This window comes from Pongo abelii, chromosome 6 (assembly GCF_028885655.2).
Source record: "Pongo abelii isolate AG06213 chromosome 6, NHGRI_mPonAbe1-v2.0_pri, whole genome shotgun sequence".
NCBI lineage: Eukaryota > Metazoa > Chordata > Mammalia > Primates > Hominidae > Pongo > Pongo abelii.
The window spans coordinates 92,368,250-92,381,960 of NC_071991.2; the positions used below are offsets into that span (position 1 = coordinate 92,368,250).

General features: G+C 33.7%; 1 protein-coding gene across 4 annotated transcripts in view; it reads left to right on the forward strand.

Annotated features, from left to right (window-relative positions):
* SEMA3A (semaphorin 3A) overlaps positions 1-13,711 on the forward strand; it is a 518,655-nt gene that overhangs the window by 356,072 nt on the left and 148,872 nt on the right. For all 4 annotated transcript variants that reach the window (XM_054559577.2, XM_002818291.6, XM_054559578.2 and 1 more), the window contains 2 exons: positions 6,690-6,847; positions 12,430-12,492. In XM_054559577.2, the coding sequence (XP_054415552.1) occupies positions 6,690-6,847; positions 12,430-12,492 (221 nt within the window). The remainder of the gene's footprint in view (positions 1-6,689; positions 6,848-12,429; positions 12,493-13,711) is intronic.

Genomic DNA, 13,711 nt, shown 5'->3' on the forward strand with positions numbered 1-13,711 from the left:
TAGGTTTAATACCTGGGTGATGAAATAATCTGTACAACCAACCCCTATGGCATACGTTTACGTGTGTAACAAACCTGCACATCCTGCACATGTAGCCTGAACTTAAAATACAAGTTAAAAAAAGAAGAAAGTCTATACAAGTAAAAACAATTATTCATATTAACTAAAAATAAGCATCTGGCAGAGGAGAATCCTGGCATAAATTCAGTGGATAGAGACATTAGAGTACAGAACATCAACAAATATAAAGGGACAAGTTGGAAGAAGAGCTTGGAAACATGTCCTAGGAAAAGGTGGTAGAGCTGTGTTTCATAGACTGCTGTGGCCTCTGGCACAGGCTGGAGAGACTAGTCAAGGTAAAAGTTAGTAACAGATCAGGATGTGTAAGCCTGATGCATATTTTAAGCAAACATTGTAGAATAAGAGAATATACTCAGCATCACCAAATAAATAAAAGCATATAGATGCCCATTGGTATTGGCCCCATCTACGCAATGACAAGATGCACTGACCAGAAACAGTAGGAGTAGAATTCATCCTCCACACAGTTACCTTAGAGCAGTACTTGCCAAACATCAGTCTATGGAAAGGTCCTAATCTTGCATGTAATAAAGTGTTAAAAACTAGTCCTTGGTGAAATAAAGAAAATAAATTGAGTTTTTCCATTATGCAAATTTATTTATCTCTGAAGATTATTCATTGTTCGTGTTTTTGCTCATTTTGATCATTTTGTTTATAAAATAAAATGGCTCCCCCCTTTTTTCTAATGAAATGACAATGATAGCAAATTGTCCTTGCTTTTGTTTTTTTGTTCTTATAGTGCAAGAAAAAGTTGTGAACTTTCATTTCTGCCTCTCTTCTGGAACTTTTTTGGTTCATGTAATTGAAAATAAAATCCAGGAAGTACTAAAATATAGGATCTAAAACTGTTGGACCTTACTGAACTTTCCAATATTTACAAATATCTAGATGTGGTCATCATTTAGCCAAAATGTTTTGGCATCATATAGACCCAGCCCTTGACTGCTTTCAATGGGTTCTTTGACTGTTCTATGAAAAGGACAAAGTTCAAGTCATGGAAAAAGGACATAAGCCTAAAGCCATCAATGAATACAGGCAATTCATTTGAGTCCAGCAACTGGTGGGGTCCTATTACCTTTCATGTTACAAAATGTAGAAGGGAAAAAGAGAGACAGAGAAATATAACAGAAGTCAGAAATATAAAGAACAGGGTGGATATTATCTGGATTTGAAGGTCAAATACACAGGAGTTCTTCCTCCCACTATAAAAAGTCTAGTTCTGGGCACTCTTGCAAACCAGAAATCTGTATTAATTTCATTGCCTTTTTGAGAATCTGACCCAGTCATTATAATGTAACCATCTTTGTAAATCTGTGTTCATCCTAAAGAAAATCACAACAGGAAACATACAGTCTTGTTATGTAGGGGTGAATCATCATTTATTATTTTTGTGTAAGTGTTCCCAATCATCATGCATGATTTTGGTGTAAGTGTCTTTTTTCTTTCCATTTAACAAAACACACGCATAAGAGGAACACTAGTTTATAAAATAACCTTTAATATCTCAAATATGGAACTGATAGTGATTGCTATCAATTTCTCCCTTCACATGCTTCTTTTTAAAAGTAAATATACATTAGAGATTATGATTACTCTGGGGGGAAAAGTAAATATGAACATTTATAGATAAATAAGTAGAATAAAAATTAGAATTGACTCATTATAAAATATGGTTTTTCTTGCACGATTAACTGGTAGCATATTATAGATCAATTATGATTTATAATTTATTCTTTTGTAACATACTCTTAAATAGAAATCTATCAAATGGACTTTACATATAAGAGTCTTGAATTTCATGAGACTCCTCTACTTTGTGAAACTACATCACGAGAGTACAATTTATTTATAATTGACAACACTACTACTTTAAATTATTTGAGTTGATTTTTTCTTCCTCGCAAGCTATACACTAAAGCTTGTCGTCTTCATTGTCTTATATAATAGTAAGAATGGTGACAATAATTAGCACTTATTGAGTGCAAACTGCATGTCTCTGTCTGGTTTTACAGTCAGTATGTTTTCCATTTTGTCATTAAGCAACTTATAAATACACTAAATCCTTTGGTGAATCTGGAGTGAACAGAATGCTTCTTTAGTTACCTTCCAAATTTAAGAATACATACTTTATTAAAGAGTGATCTGAAATGGCATCTTTAATTACAATCACACATTTACTTCTCTTATAGCTCGACACAGCATGTAGAAGTTGAAGTAATCTCTCAACCAGAGAAAAACAATTACACTCAAAGAGAATTAATGCCTTTAAAAGCTTTGGCCTATTCAGATTCACCATAGTCAAATTAATTTTATAGAAACTTAGCTTGTTTTTTAAAAACAACGATTGTTGTTTAACTGAATATGAGCATAGGCAAGATGTAAGAAGGTGGAAGAATACCACACATCTCACATTACTGAATTTTACTATAGTTCCCATAGCAGTTTATGTCATTGTAAGATACATAACTGAAACAAAAGAAAGACTTAAAATTCTGAAAGAGTACATTCAAAGTGATTTAATATCGGGTGCAGGTAATTTTCTCTACATCTAGGAAAATCAAAGTCATGCATTTAACTAAGGAAAACAGAATACTGAAGAATCTGAGAACTAGAACACATTTTTTGGAAAAAAAATGTGTCTGATTTTAACCCACATTTCTATTTAATCTATTGAATAAAATTTCACCCAATTTCTATTTAATCTCACACTGGAAAGTGGTGATATAACCTAAGCAATCCAGAATTTGCATTGTTCACTGACATTAGTTTTTAAGACTCTTCTCTAAGTTATAAAGCAATATAAAAAGCTCGTGTTGGAGAAGAACATCTAAAGGATTTGGAGTGAAAGGAATAATGAGACAAAATTAAGCACATTTGAAAGCAATGGAAAACAGCTGCTAACACGTATGCCAGGGAAGTATTGTCTTTTTTAAAAAATCAAACTGTTGAGAAGTAACACGTTAAAACTGTGGTTTGTTTTCATGATGATTTCATACATAAGCCACCAAAAACTTCCGTAAGTTGTCTGTACGTAGGAACCAATAATTCTGTCCAAACTAATTTACAGAATTCACCCTGGAACATATTTTTCAATTGGGAAAATATTTTCATTGTTGGGAACTGTGATATAGAAAGTCATTCCTTTTATTATTTAGAATCGAGAATACATAAATTGGAAAACAAGAAGGAATACTTTATTGTTCTTAGAATGCCATTACATTTAATATTAGTGTAAATCAAAGAACATATTGCTATTCTTATTTTCCCTCCATCATACAAAATTACTGATGTTTACAAGTTAGGGCACTTAGTAAGATAGGTTAAAAAAAAAGAAAAAAATGTATATATAGTTTTCAGTCTACTCCATCTGGACTGTAATTTGCTACATCTGGTCAAGAAGATCAACCTACAAATATTTAACCTCTACTTATACAAACAGGAAATATTTAATTGAGTGCTTACTAGGAAATGCTTGTTCTAGTCTTTTTATAGGCATTATCTAATTTCACCTCAGTAACTCTTAAAAGATACATTAACTCTTAAAAGATACATTATTCATCCCATCTTCTATAAAACTTGGGGCCAGGGAGTTTAAGGAACTTGTCCTAGTTTGCACACCTAAAAAATAAGTACTGTGGTGATGCTTGTGTTCTTACTTACAGCTGTATAACTCCAAAATCTATAGCTACAGTATTTATTTTCCTACAACTTCTTCCAATTGATGCTTACAGATCCCTTATGTAGTTTCTATGCATTTGCAATTAAAATCCATTCTTGTATCTCTTACATGGCACTTTCATTGCTTAATATCTCTATGTAATTTTTTTGGTTTAGGCTGAGGTGGCTTTTTTTTTTTTTTAGTTTGTGGGCTTTTTTTTTTTTTTTAAAGTTTTGCCTCTCTGAAACTCAGGTAGAATTATAGATCTTAGAATTGGAAGTAAGGATGAAGGGCATCCATTTGATAAACAGATCTCTTTGAATGACCATTCAATCAGGGCCTGAACATATCCAGTGATAGAGCCCGTGCCTCTGGCAGCAGCCCATTTCAATCCTCACACAACTCAGAGTGCCTGAAATTTCAGTCTTTTATTGACTCTGGGTAGCGTAGCATTGATCATTTGTAATCTTTTGGATGCCAATGAAATGAATGCCATTTCTTTTTTTTTTTTTTTGAGATTGAATGTTGCTCTGTCACCCAAGCTGGAGTGCAGTGGTGCAATCTCGGCTCACTGCAACCTCTACCTCCCGGGTTCAAGCAATTCTCCTGCCTCAGCCTCCGAGTAGCTGGGATTACAGGCATCCGCCATCAAGCCCGGCTTATTTTTTTGTATTTTTAGTAGAGACAGGGTTTCACCATGTTGGCCAGGTTGGTCTTGAACTCCTGACCTCGTGATCTGCCTGCTTTGGCCTACCAAAGTGCTGAGATTACAGGCGTGAGCCACCGTGTCCAGCCAATGAATGCCATTTCAATTCAGATATTATGTAGTGGATTTTCTGTCCCTCCTCTCCGGAGACTAACAGCTCTCATTTATTTCAGCTGTGATTCACATGAATAAAAACTCTTTTCCTTCCTTCCTTCCTTCCTTCCTTCTTCCCTCCCTCCTTGCCTCCCTCCCTTCCTTCCTCCCCTTCTTCTTTTTTGTGTGTGTGCGGAGAGTGGGGTGGGGTAGGGAGTATGGCCAGCCTAGTATTATACTATTTCTCATGAAGAAATGAGAAAAGTATATTTTAACAATTTGTTAACAATTTTTGTCTATAGGATAGGTAAATATATAAAAAGATAGATATTTCATTTTACGTTGTTGACCAGGTAATATGAAAAAAAAATGTGAGTTAGGCATGATGAGCTATTAATTATATATTTCCTGAGGGAATGTTCATTCTGGTAGATAAGATTGCAATAATTGACAGTGGGATGCAGGTTATAAGAGTAATTCAAGCAAAATGTAACAGGAAGCTCTCTGAGAATATCTTGGCAGTTGCATTTGAACTAGCTTTAAGCGTGGATCTATTCTGTAGCTGTTGGAGTCAGGAAAAATAGCAACAAAGGCCAAGGAGTGAATGAGCACAGTGCATGGTTTCCTGCATGATAGAGGACATGAGAAGTACTGGGATAGGGTCTAAACTTAAATGATAGTGACCTGACCTTTAGTGCTAAGTTAAAGAGTATGAATTTTATCCTCTGTTGAAATCATATTTTTGATGATAAAATGATAAAATGGAGAGGTCAGTAAGACAAATAGATAAAGCAAGGCAATCGATCACATGGCTAATATATGTTTCCTGATGTTAACAGCTGGAACAGAGGACAGGTCTACATTGCAGCTTTCTCTCTTCGGAAGGCACATCGCATTCTACATTTTGTGGATGCTGATGAAAATTTCCTACTAAGTGTGCACCTGAATAATCTAAAGCACTGATTCAGGACATACAGTTTTGGAGAATCCTCAAAAATTCTATCCCATGGGGGTGAGGGGTGTGTGTGTACATGTGTTCGTGCATTAAGCAAAACATATTTTTAAGAAGTCAACAATTAATGAGCTTCCTAATACAAAAGTGGACTTATATTTAATGTTATTTTTAATCTGAAAGTGTTCCTGTCACTAAAGTATAGGTATATTGTTTAGTATTTGCCTATTCACAGCAGAAGCAAATTGGAGAGCAAAAAGAAATGAAAAATTGAAGTCAGATGGTAAAATTAATTCATGTTTTCATGAAGGCCTCATCTCAGTTTCTCTCTATTTATCAGTCCAAAATGCTTGAAAGAATTTAGGCAGTACAGTGAATGATTTAATGACCAAAAAGACATGTTAAAATATTTCAAATAAAAGAGGCCTCAAGGAACCTAAGAGGTTAAACTGGATGTTTCCCCCACATTCCTATTCTGTGAGTTTCTGTGCTTATCCTTCTATCTAATGGCTTGGAACAAATGAAACCACTTTTTAAAAGTTTTTGTAAAATTAAATACATTTATATACAATATTGATCATTCTAATCCATTACTACATGCAAATAAATTCTGACAGATCAGTTTGTATAGACAAGTTATTTCACTTCCTCTCTTCTTTAGGACTGCACCATATTAAGTATGAAACCAGCAAATAGAAATATAACTCCCATTTTAATAAAATGCAGGCCGGGCACAGTGGCTCACGCTTGTAATCCCAGCACCTTGGGAGGCCGAGGCGGGAGGATCACTTGAGGTCAGGAGTTCGAAACCAGCCTGACCAACATGGAGAAACCCCATCTCTACTAAAAACACAAAAATTAGCCGGGCATGGTGGTGCATGTCTGTAATCCCAGCTACTCGGGAGGCTGAGGTGGGAAAATCGCTTGAACTTGGGAGGCGGAAGTTGTGGTGAACCGAGATCTCACCGTTGCACTCCAACCTGGGCAACAAGAGCAAAAACTCCATCTCAAAAAAAAAAAAAAAAAAAAAAAAAGTAAAATGCACACGTTTTTGTTCCAATATATTTCTTAGTACCCTGAAGAATAAGCACTGATTGATAACTACAGCAGTCAATATAGTCAGGTTACCATGTACCAACAGTCTATGCTTATATAGTGCTTCACATTAATACCCAATGTTTTGCTTTGTTACCTTGCAGAAATGTTGGAATCCAACAATGTGATCACTTTCAATGGCTTGGCCAACAGCTCCAGTTATCATACCTTCCTTTTGGATGAGGAACGGAGTAGGCTGTATGTTGGAGCAAAGGATCACATATTTTCATTCAACCTGGTTAATATCAAGGATTTTCAAAAGGTATCAGTATTCTAATATATGCACTATAGTTATTTTGAAGCGTCTCAAGTTATAGATAATTCTCTAGCTATTTAAAAGCACGATTACTGACAGAAAATTGTTTTGAATTAATATTTTGTCTTTTCTGATGCAAATAAAAATGACAATAATGAATCAATGGATGCAATAAATCAAAAATCTCAAGGATGAAACCACAGTATTTGCAGTAATCATTATAAGAAATATGAGCTTCAGCTTATCCTTTCATATCTATTTTCCTACATAAAAGTAAATACTTGAACCATCGTAGCAATACATCATAATTGACTTCATGAACTATTTATATGTGTGTAGGCATAAATTTATATTTCTCTGTATTTCCAGAAAATGAAGAGTCCATCTATCCATTACCCACATGCCTAATTTGGCATGCTATCAGTGTTTGTAAATAAAGTTTTATTGAAACACAAGCACTCCCATTCATTTACATATTGCCTATGTCTGTTTTTGTGCTACAACAGCAGAATTCAGTAGTTACAAAGGGTATCAACTGGTCTACAAAAATGATTTCCTATCTGGCCTTTTAAACTAAAAGTTTGCCAAACCCTGATCTAGGAGATCAAAGTATCAGATTTTTTAAAATGTGGTCATGCAGACATCAGCAGGATATAAGTTCTATCTTTATTCTTTATAGTATTTCTGGCCTATTTCATTAATAAGCTATATTTTTGTTGTTGTTGTTTTTTGAGATGGAGTCTCGCTCTGTCGCCCAGGCTGGAGTGCAGTGGCGCGATGTTGGCTCACTGCAAGCTCTGCCTCCCGGGTTCATGCCATTCTCCTGTCTCAGCCTCCTGAGTAGCTGGGACTACAGGTGCCTGCCACCATGCCCGGCTAATTTTTTGTATTTTTTTTTTTTTTTTTTTTTTTTTTTTAGTAGAGACGAGGTTTCGCCTTGTTAGCCAGGATGGTCTCGATCTCCTGATCTAGTGATCCGCCCGCCTTGGCCTCCCAAAGTGCTGGTATTACAGGTGTAAGCCACCACGCCTGGCCTTTTATAAGCTATACAATTTAACAGATATAAACATAGATTGACAAATTAGTGAAAATTATGCTACTAAGTCTACATGTGTTATGTCTAAGTGAACCATTTTATCACAGTCAACATTTCTGATAATAATTATCTGAAGAATAAAGGTCTTTATGCAGTAGCTTTCATAAAGGTAATAGTAGAATATTCATTTTGGAATACATCCCTGTCTGTTTCTATTTGTATTAGTTTTACTTCTTAACATTGAGGGCTTTGAACTGGTATGCCCCAACTACTCACAACCAATAACAGATTTGATGATAATTTTTAAGAAGTGACAGAATTTTTAAAAGCTTTTATTCTGGTTGGAGAGGGTTGCTTTTGGGATAAAATGCAGTTTTAAATTCAAAGCTGATTTACATTTTTAATAGAGTATAGCATAAACCTAAGACATTTTCTTTTCTTCCATTACCTGAACACTAAAAATCTGACCACGGCATAAAGAAATTTGATTCATTATATATAGAGTCATATAAAATGGTAATACACTTATAATGTATTTTAGAATTGTGATATGCCAACTTTAAAAATCACTTAGGGTATTTCTATTTGATTTTTCAATTCGATTGATTTCAAAGCCCCCTCAGATGATAAGAATAAATGCCTGTTATCTATTGTCTAAAAATACTGGTTATTCATTTGTTTTTCTGAAATGATAAATATTTATCTTAGTCTTTTGAAAATATCATAAAACTGGCAGATTTTTGTTGTCATTTTACCAAAAGAAAACCATTCTTTAAAAAATGAGTGCAAAATAGGTCTGGTGCGATGGCTCATGTCTGTAATCCCAGCACTTCAGGAGGCCAAGGCGGGTGGATCACCTGAGATCAGGAGTTCAAGACCAGCCTGGCCAACATGGTGAAACCTGTCTCTACTAAAAATACAAAAATCAGCTGGGTGTGGTAATGGGTGCCTGTAATCCCAGCTACTTGGGAGGCTGAGGCAAGAGACTGGCTTGAACCTGGGAGGCAGAGGTTGCAATGAGCCGAGATCATGCCATTGCACTCCAGTGTAGGTGATAAGAGCAAAACTCCATCTCAAAAAAAAAAAAAAAAAAACACTAAGTTGATGAAGAAAAATTAGATATATTGATTTTAGGAAATTTTATCAGTTAAAATTGTAGGTATTTATAATAATTTATCATTTGGTGATATTCATGTGTGTATATATCTACAGATAGATAGCTTTATGAGCATAGAATACCTAAGATTATATATTTAACTTATTTAACATTTTTCTGTGACTATATATTCTGAATGTGGTTAAACTATTCAGTTATTTCTAAAACTAAAAATAATCAAATTATAAAATAAAAATCTTATAGCTAAGAAAAATTCTTTAGCCATTTGTACACTCAGAATATATCACAGTATCTTTTACTAAATATACTTAAAATGAACTATTTTAAAGTAATGAATTACAAGGTAAATGATTTGCCCAAAATCGTGATCTTCTTGTTATAGTGCTTGCCTTTGAGTTTAAAATCATTCTACTAATAATAAAGGGTATATTTCTAATTTTAAAAACATCCTATTACAAACAGATTATTTATTTTAATTATATCACATTGTTTATACAAATGAACCCAATTTACTTAAGAATTTATATCAGCTGGGTATGGTGGCTCACGCCTGTAATCCCAGCAGGTTGGGAGGCCAAGGCCTGCAGATTGCTGGAGTCTAGGAGTTTGAGACCAGCCTGTGCAACATAGTGAAACCCTGTCGCTACAAAATAAATAAATAAGTAAATAAAATACACAAATAAGCTGGGCATGGTGGCACATGCCTGTAGTCACAGCTAGCCTAAAGGCTGAGGCAGGACAATCATTGCCCTGGAGGTCAAGGCTGCAGTGAGCCGTGATCATACCACTGCATTCCAGCCTGGGCAATAGAGTGAGACCCTGTCGCAAAATAAATAAATAAATAAATAAATAAATAATCGGTTTATACATATATTTGGGGTGTTTTAATATTCCTTTTAACCTATGTATATGTAATGTTCAAATAGCTTTCTTCTAAGCACCTATTGTGATGAACACTACAGGAGATTTATGGTTTGTTATTAATAATTCTCGATGACCTTACAAGGTTAACAGTAAAGATAAAATAGTAATCTTATGGGTAAATACTAGGCAAATCCCTCTTAGAGGCAAAAACACATGTTCAGGTTTGGAAGAACTGTGGAAAGATTCTTGGCTTTGATAAAAGGGTACAATCTCTTTAAAGCATAAATGCTTATTACATAACACGTGTAAGTGGGCCTGCCATGAGTGGAAGTGTAGAGGTATAAGGATTAAAAAGTACAAAATAGATTACAAAGCATTTTGAAAATGAGAATAAGAAATTTAGATAGTTAACTGAGAAATTTGTGAGCAAAGAATAAAAGAGAATTCCAACCACCAACAGTTAAACAAATCCATCCAAAACATTAGTAATTACTCTTTATGGAAATGAATACTTAAAAGACTATTAAACATACATTTACTTTGTTCCACTGGCTTATACTTATCCTCATTAAATTGCTCTCCAAAAGAACATTTCTACATCAAAATTTATTTTACTCATGTCAGATTTCTAAACTTTTATTTGCTATTATTATTATTATTAACCTTGGAACTCTGGAAACTTAAAAGGCCCTTTTAAGTCTAAGATTTTTAGCATGAATATTATACAAATTATTGTTTATAAATATTTTACTTAGATAAAAGAATCACAGAGAATCATAAAATGAGGTCTATACTGTCTCAACAATTAAGCAACAAGAGCTAGGAAACTATGAGAAAACAACTTGTCTTTTTAAGTATATATATTTTTATATTGTAACTTCTGTTTTTAAACATATATATGTTTTAACAATCAGTGATTTCAGCACAACTTAGCTGGAAAGCTGAATATGAAAGTCAGTACATCTTAACTGTTATATATTATTATTGTTATGCCCTAGAGAAAAGTTATGTTTTACCCTCTTACATTATAAACTTTAAATAAAAATAGATCCCCTTGCCTTTCCATCTCCAATATGAAGACTCAACTGCTGGAATTGCCCAGCAATCATTCTAGAAATTCAGTAGTCAGAGTAATGTTAATTATAAGAATGATACATTTACTGGTCTTGAATTCTCGAATGTTTTTATGTGACTACTTTGTAAAAGGAAGAAGTCAACTATAATTTTAATTTACATATGCAGGCAAATGTGAAAAGGAAAGCACATAAGATAGAAAGAATACTAAAATTTAGAACTTAATGTTAAAAATGAATGCCTATCCAATAATTTTTAGGGCATATTGTTTTGACATGGACCTGAAATGCATTTATCAAGTCATCATACACTACTTCAATATGTGCCAAATCCTTGTTTGTAAATGTGTTTTGTTTTGCTTTGTAATTCTCCAGATTGAATATCATAGCCTTTGCCCAAGTTGATGATCATTTATATTGAGTTATCTAGAGGTTCCCAAATGAATGATAATCAGTCATTTTAGACTAAAAGCTTTCCAGCAGACACGAATGATGAAGTGCCATCATTTCTGTTTTTATATATATGACTTTTTTCCCACTGAAATTAACTATTCATAATATTACTAGAAAGGAAAAATGAATTTAAAAAAACAAACTGTTCTGCCCCTATACAGATAGGAGTCATTGGAATTGCCCAGGGGATTTTATATTAAAATCAAATGAGAGTATTTGGATTAATATTGTTAGGTGGATGAATCCACTGTCCTCCAAGCCACCATTAACATCATAGTTCATCTACTACTGTCACTGTATTCACACAATATGGGACGTTTTGGAAGGATGAAGACTAAATATGAGTGATAAAAACACAAATAATTGTTTCTCAACTAGTCTTTTAGCCCACATTAGAGAGGGTGATTGTCTTTTAGAGCTATCTGTTTGCTTCTTCAATCTACCTTTATTTCTCTAACATATACCATGTTACTTTTAAATATTCTCCCTTTCCAAAAAAAAAAAAAAAGTAAAGAGGAGAAAAAAGAGAAGTTTCCATTCTAAGTATTTTTTTAATCCTTTCAGTTACTTATTCTAAAATGTCATGCTGAGATTTGTTTCAGGGAAATGTATCCAAAGCACCCAAATGTTAAAACTGCAAAATCACTATTTCATGATAAAGACTAATTTAGAAGAATCTGAGCCATATTCTATGCCAGTTTCTACTTCTCTTCACGAAATTCTCACGTCCTCTCAAGATCTCCCTCTCCCAATCTGTGTGCTAGTTCTTCCCATACTACACTGCTTAGATCTATTGTCTACATCAGTTTCTCTCTTGCTCAACTTTTATATATAGCAAAGGCTATTGGGTAGATGGAGAATCAATGACTTATGTTCACACCAATTAACTGGAGCCACTGGAAGGTCTAAAGTGAAAGATTCCTGAAACAGTCTTTATGGAACTTTCTTTACTTCAGTTGCCCCAATGTCATCTAAAAGACTATATGGTGTTGGATCTCTTAGACAACCTAGTTGACATAAAACAATGTTTATTCTCTGTCCTTAGATTGTGTGGCCAGTATCTTACACCAGAAGAGATGAATGCAAGTGGGCTGGAAAAGACATCCTGGTAAGCATTAACCTACTAAATTATTATACAGGTTGAGTATCCTTCATTCAAAATGCTTGGGACAGAAGTGTTTCAAATTTCTGATTTTTTTTTTTTTTTTTTGTGGGGAAGGGGTTAGAATCTTTTCATATATATAATAAGATATCTTTAGGATAGAACCCAAGACTAGAAGCAAAATTTATTTATGTTTCATATACATAGTATACCCATAGCCTAAAGGTAATTTTATTTTTTCCTCGGGGATGCTGAAAAAACTGTGCCGTGTGTCTGCATTTTGAATGTGACTAATCACATGAGGTCAGGTGTGGAATTTTCCACTTGTGGGTCATGTGGGTGCTCAAAAAATTTCAGATTTTGGAGGATTGCAGATTTCAGGATTTTGAATTAGAGATGCTTGACCTGTAGTAATTACATAAGTAATTTATTACTCTGTCATCTATTTTTGTTTAGTGTTCTACGAAGCACCACATTTTACTTTTAAACTTAATCACCCTTGAGAAATAAAATGATAGTATTCAATTTTGGAACACTGACAGATTTATGTATAGAATGTATGTAAAAATAAGAATATTCCTTAAAGCAAAAATATGGTCTCTTTGGTTATTTATATATGCAAAAACTAATTAACAAAATGTGATTTTGTAGCATACATACTTATATTCAATAAGTCAACTTCTTTCCACAGGTTGATTTTCATGTTAATTCCTCTTGAATTCTTCTTGAAATGATATGAAATGTTTCCATTTCTGAGTCATAATTAAAGTACCTATATTTTCTTCTTCCCATTTTTTTCCTTTTATCTCTTTCCTTTTCCTTTTCCTTCTCCATCTTTTTCCTTTCCTTTCATCCTTTGTTTCTTCCTCTCTCCTTTCCTTCCATGTACTCATCCTTTAAATAAATATGGGTTGAAAAAGGACCATGCAATGGGAATTGTCCTAGGCACTCTGGAGTGGAAGATGAATAGTAAGCAATCCCTACAATGGGTAAAAAGATAGAGGCCGTTTTTTGAAAGTAAACTGTCAGGAAAATTAAGTGGGTGACTGGTTTGAGGAATAGCCCAGTATTTGCACAGACCATGAAAAGTAGTTACAATCATTTAAATAAATTAATTCAAATGAATTACAGAATTTTAAAAATATATAATTTTATATAATTTTACATTTAACTGATATTTGGGGATGTTTAAAATACAAAGCAATATGTTTAAAAGTTTTATCTG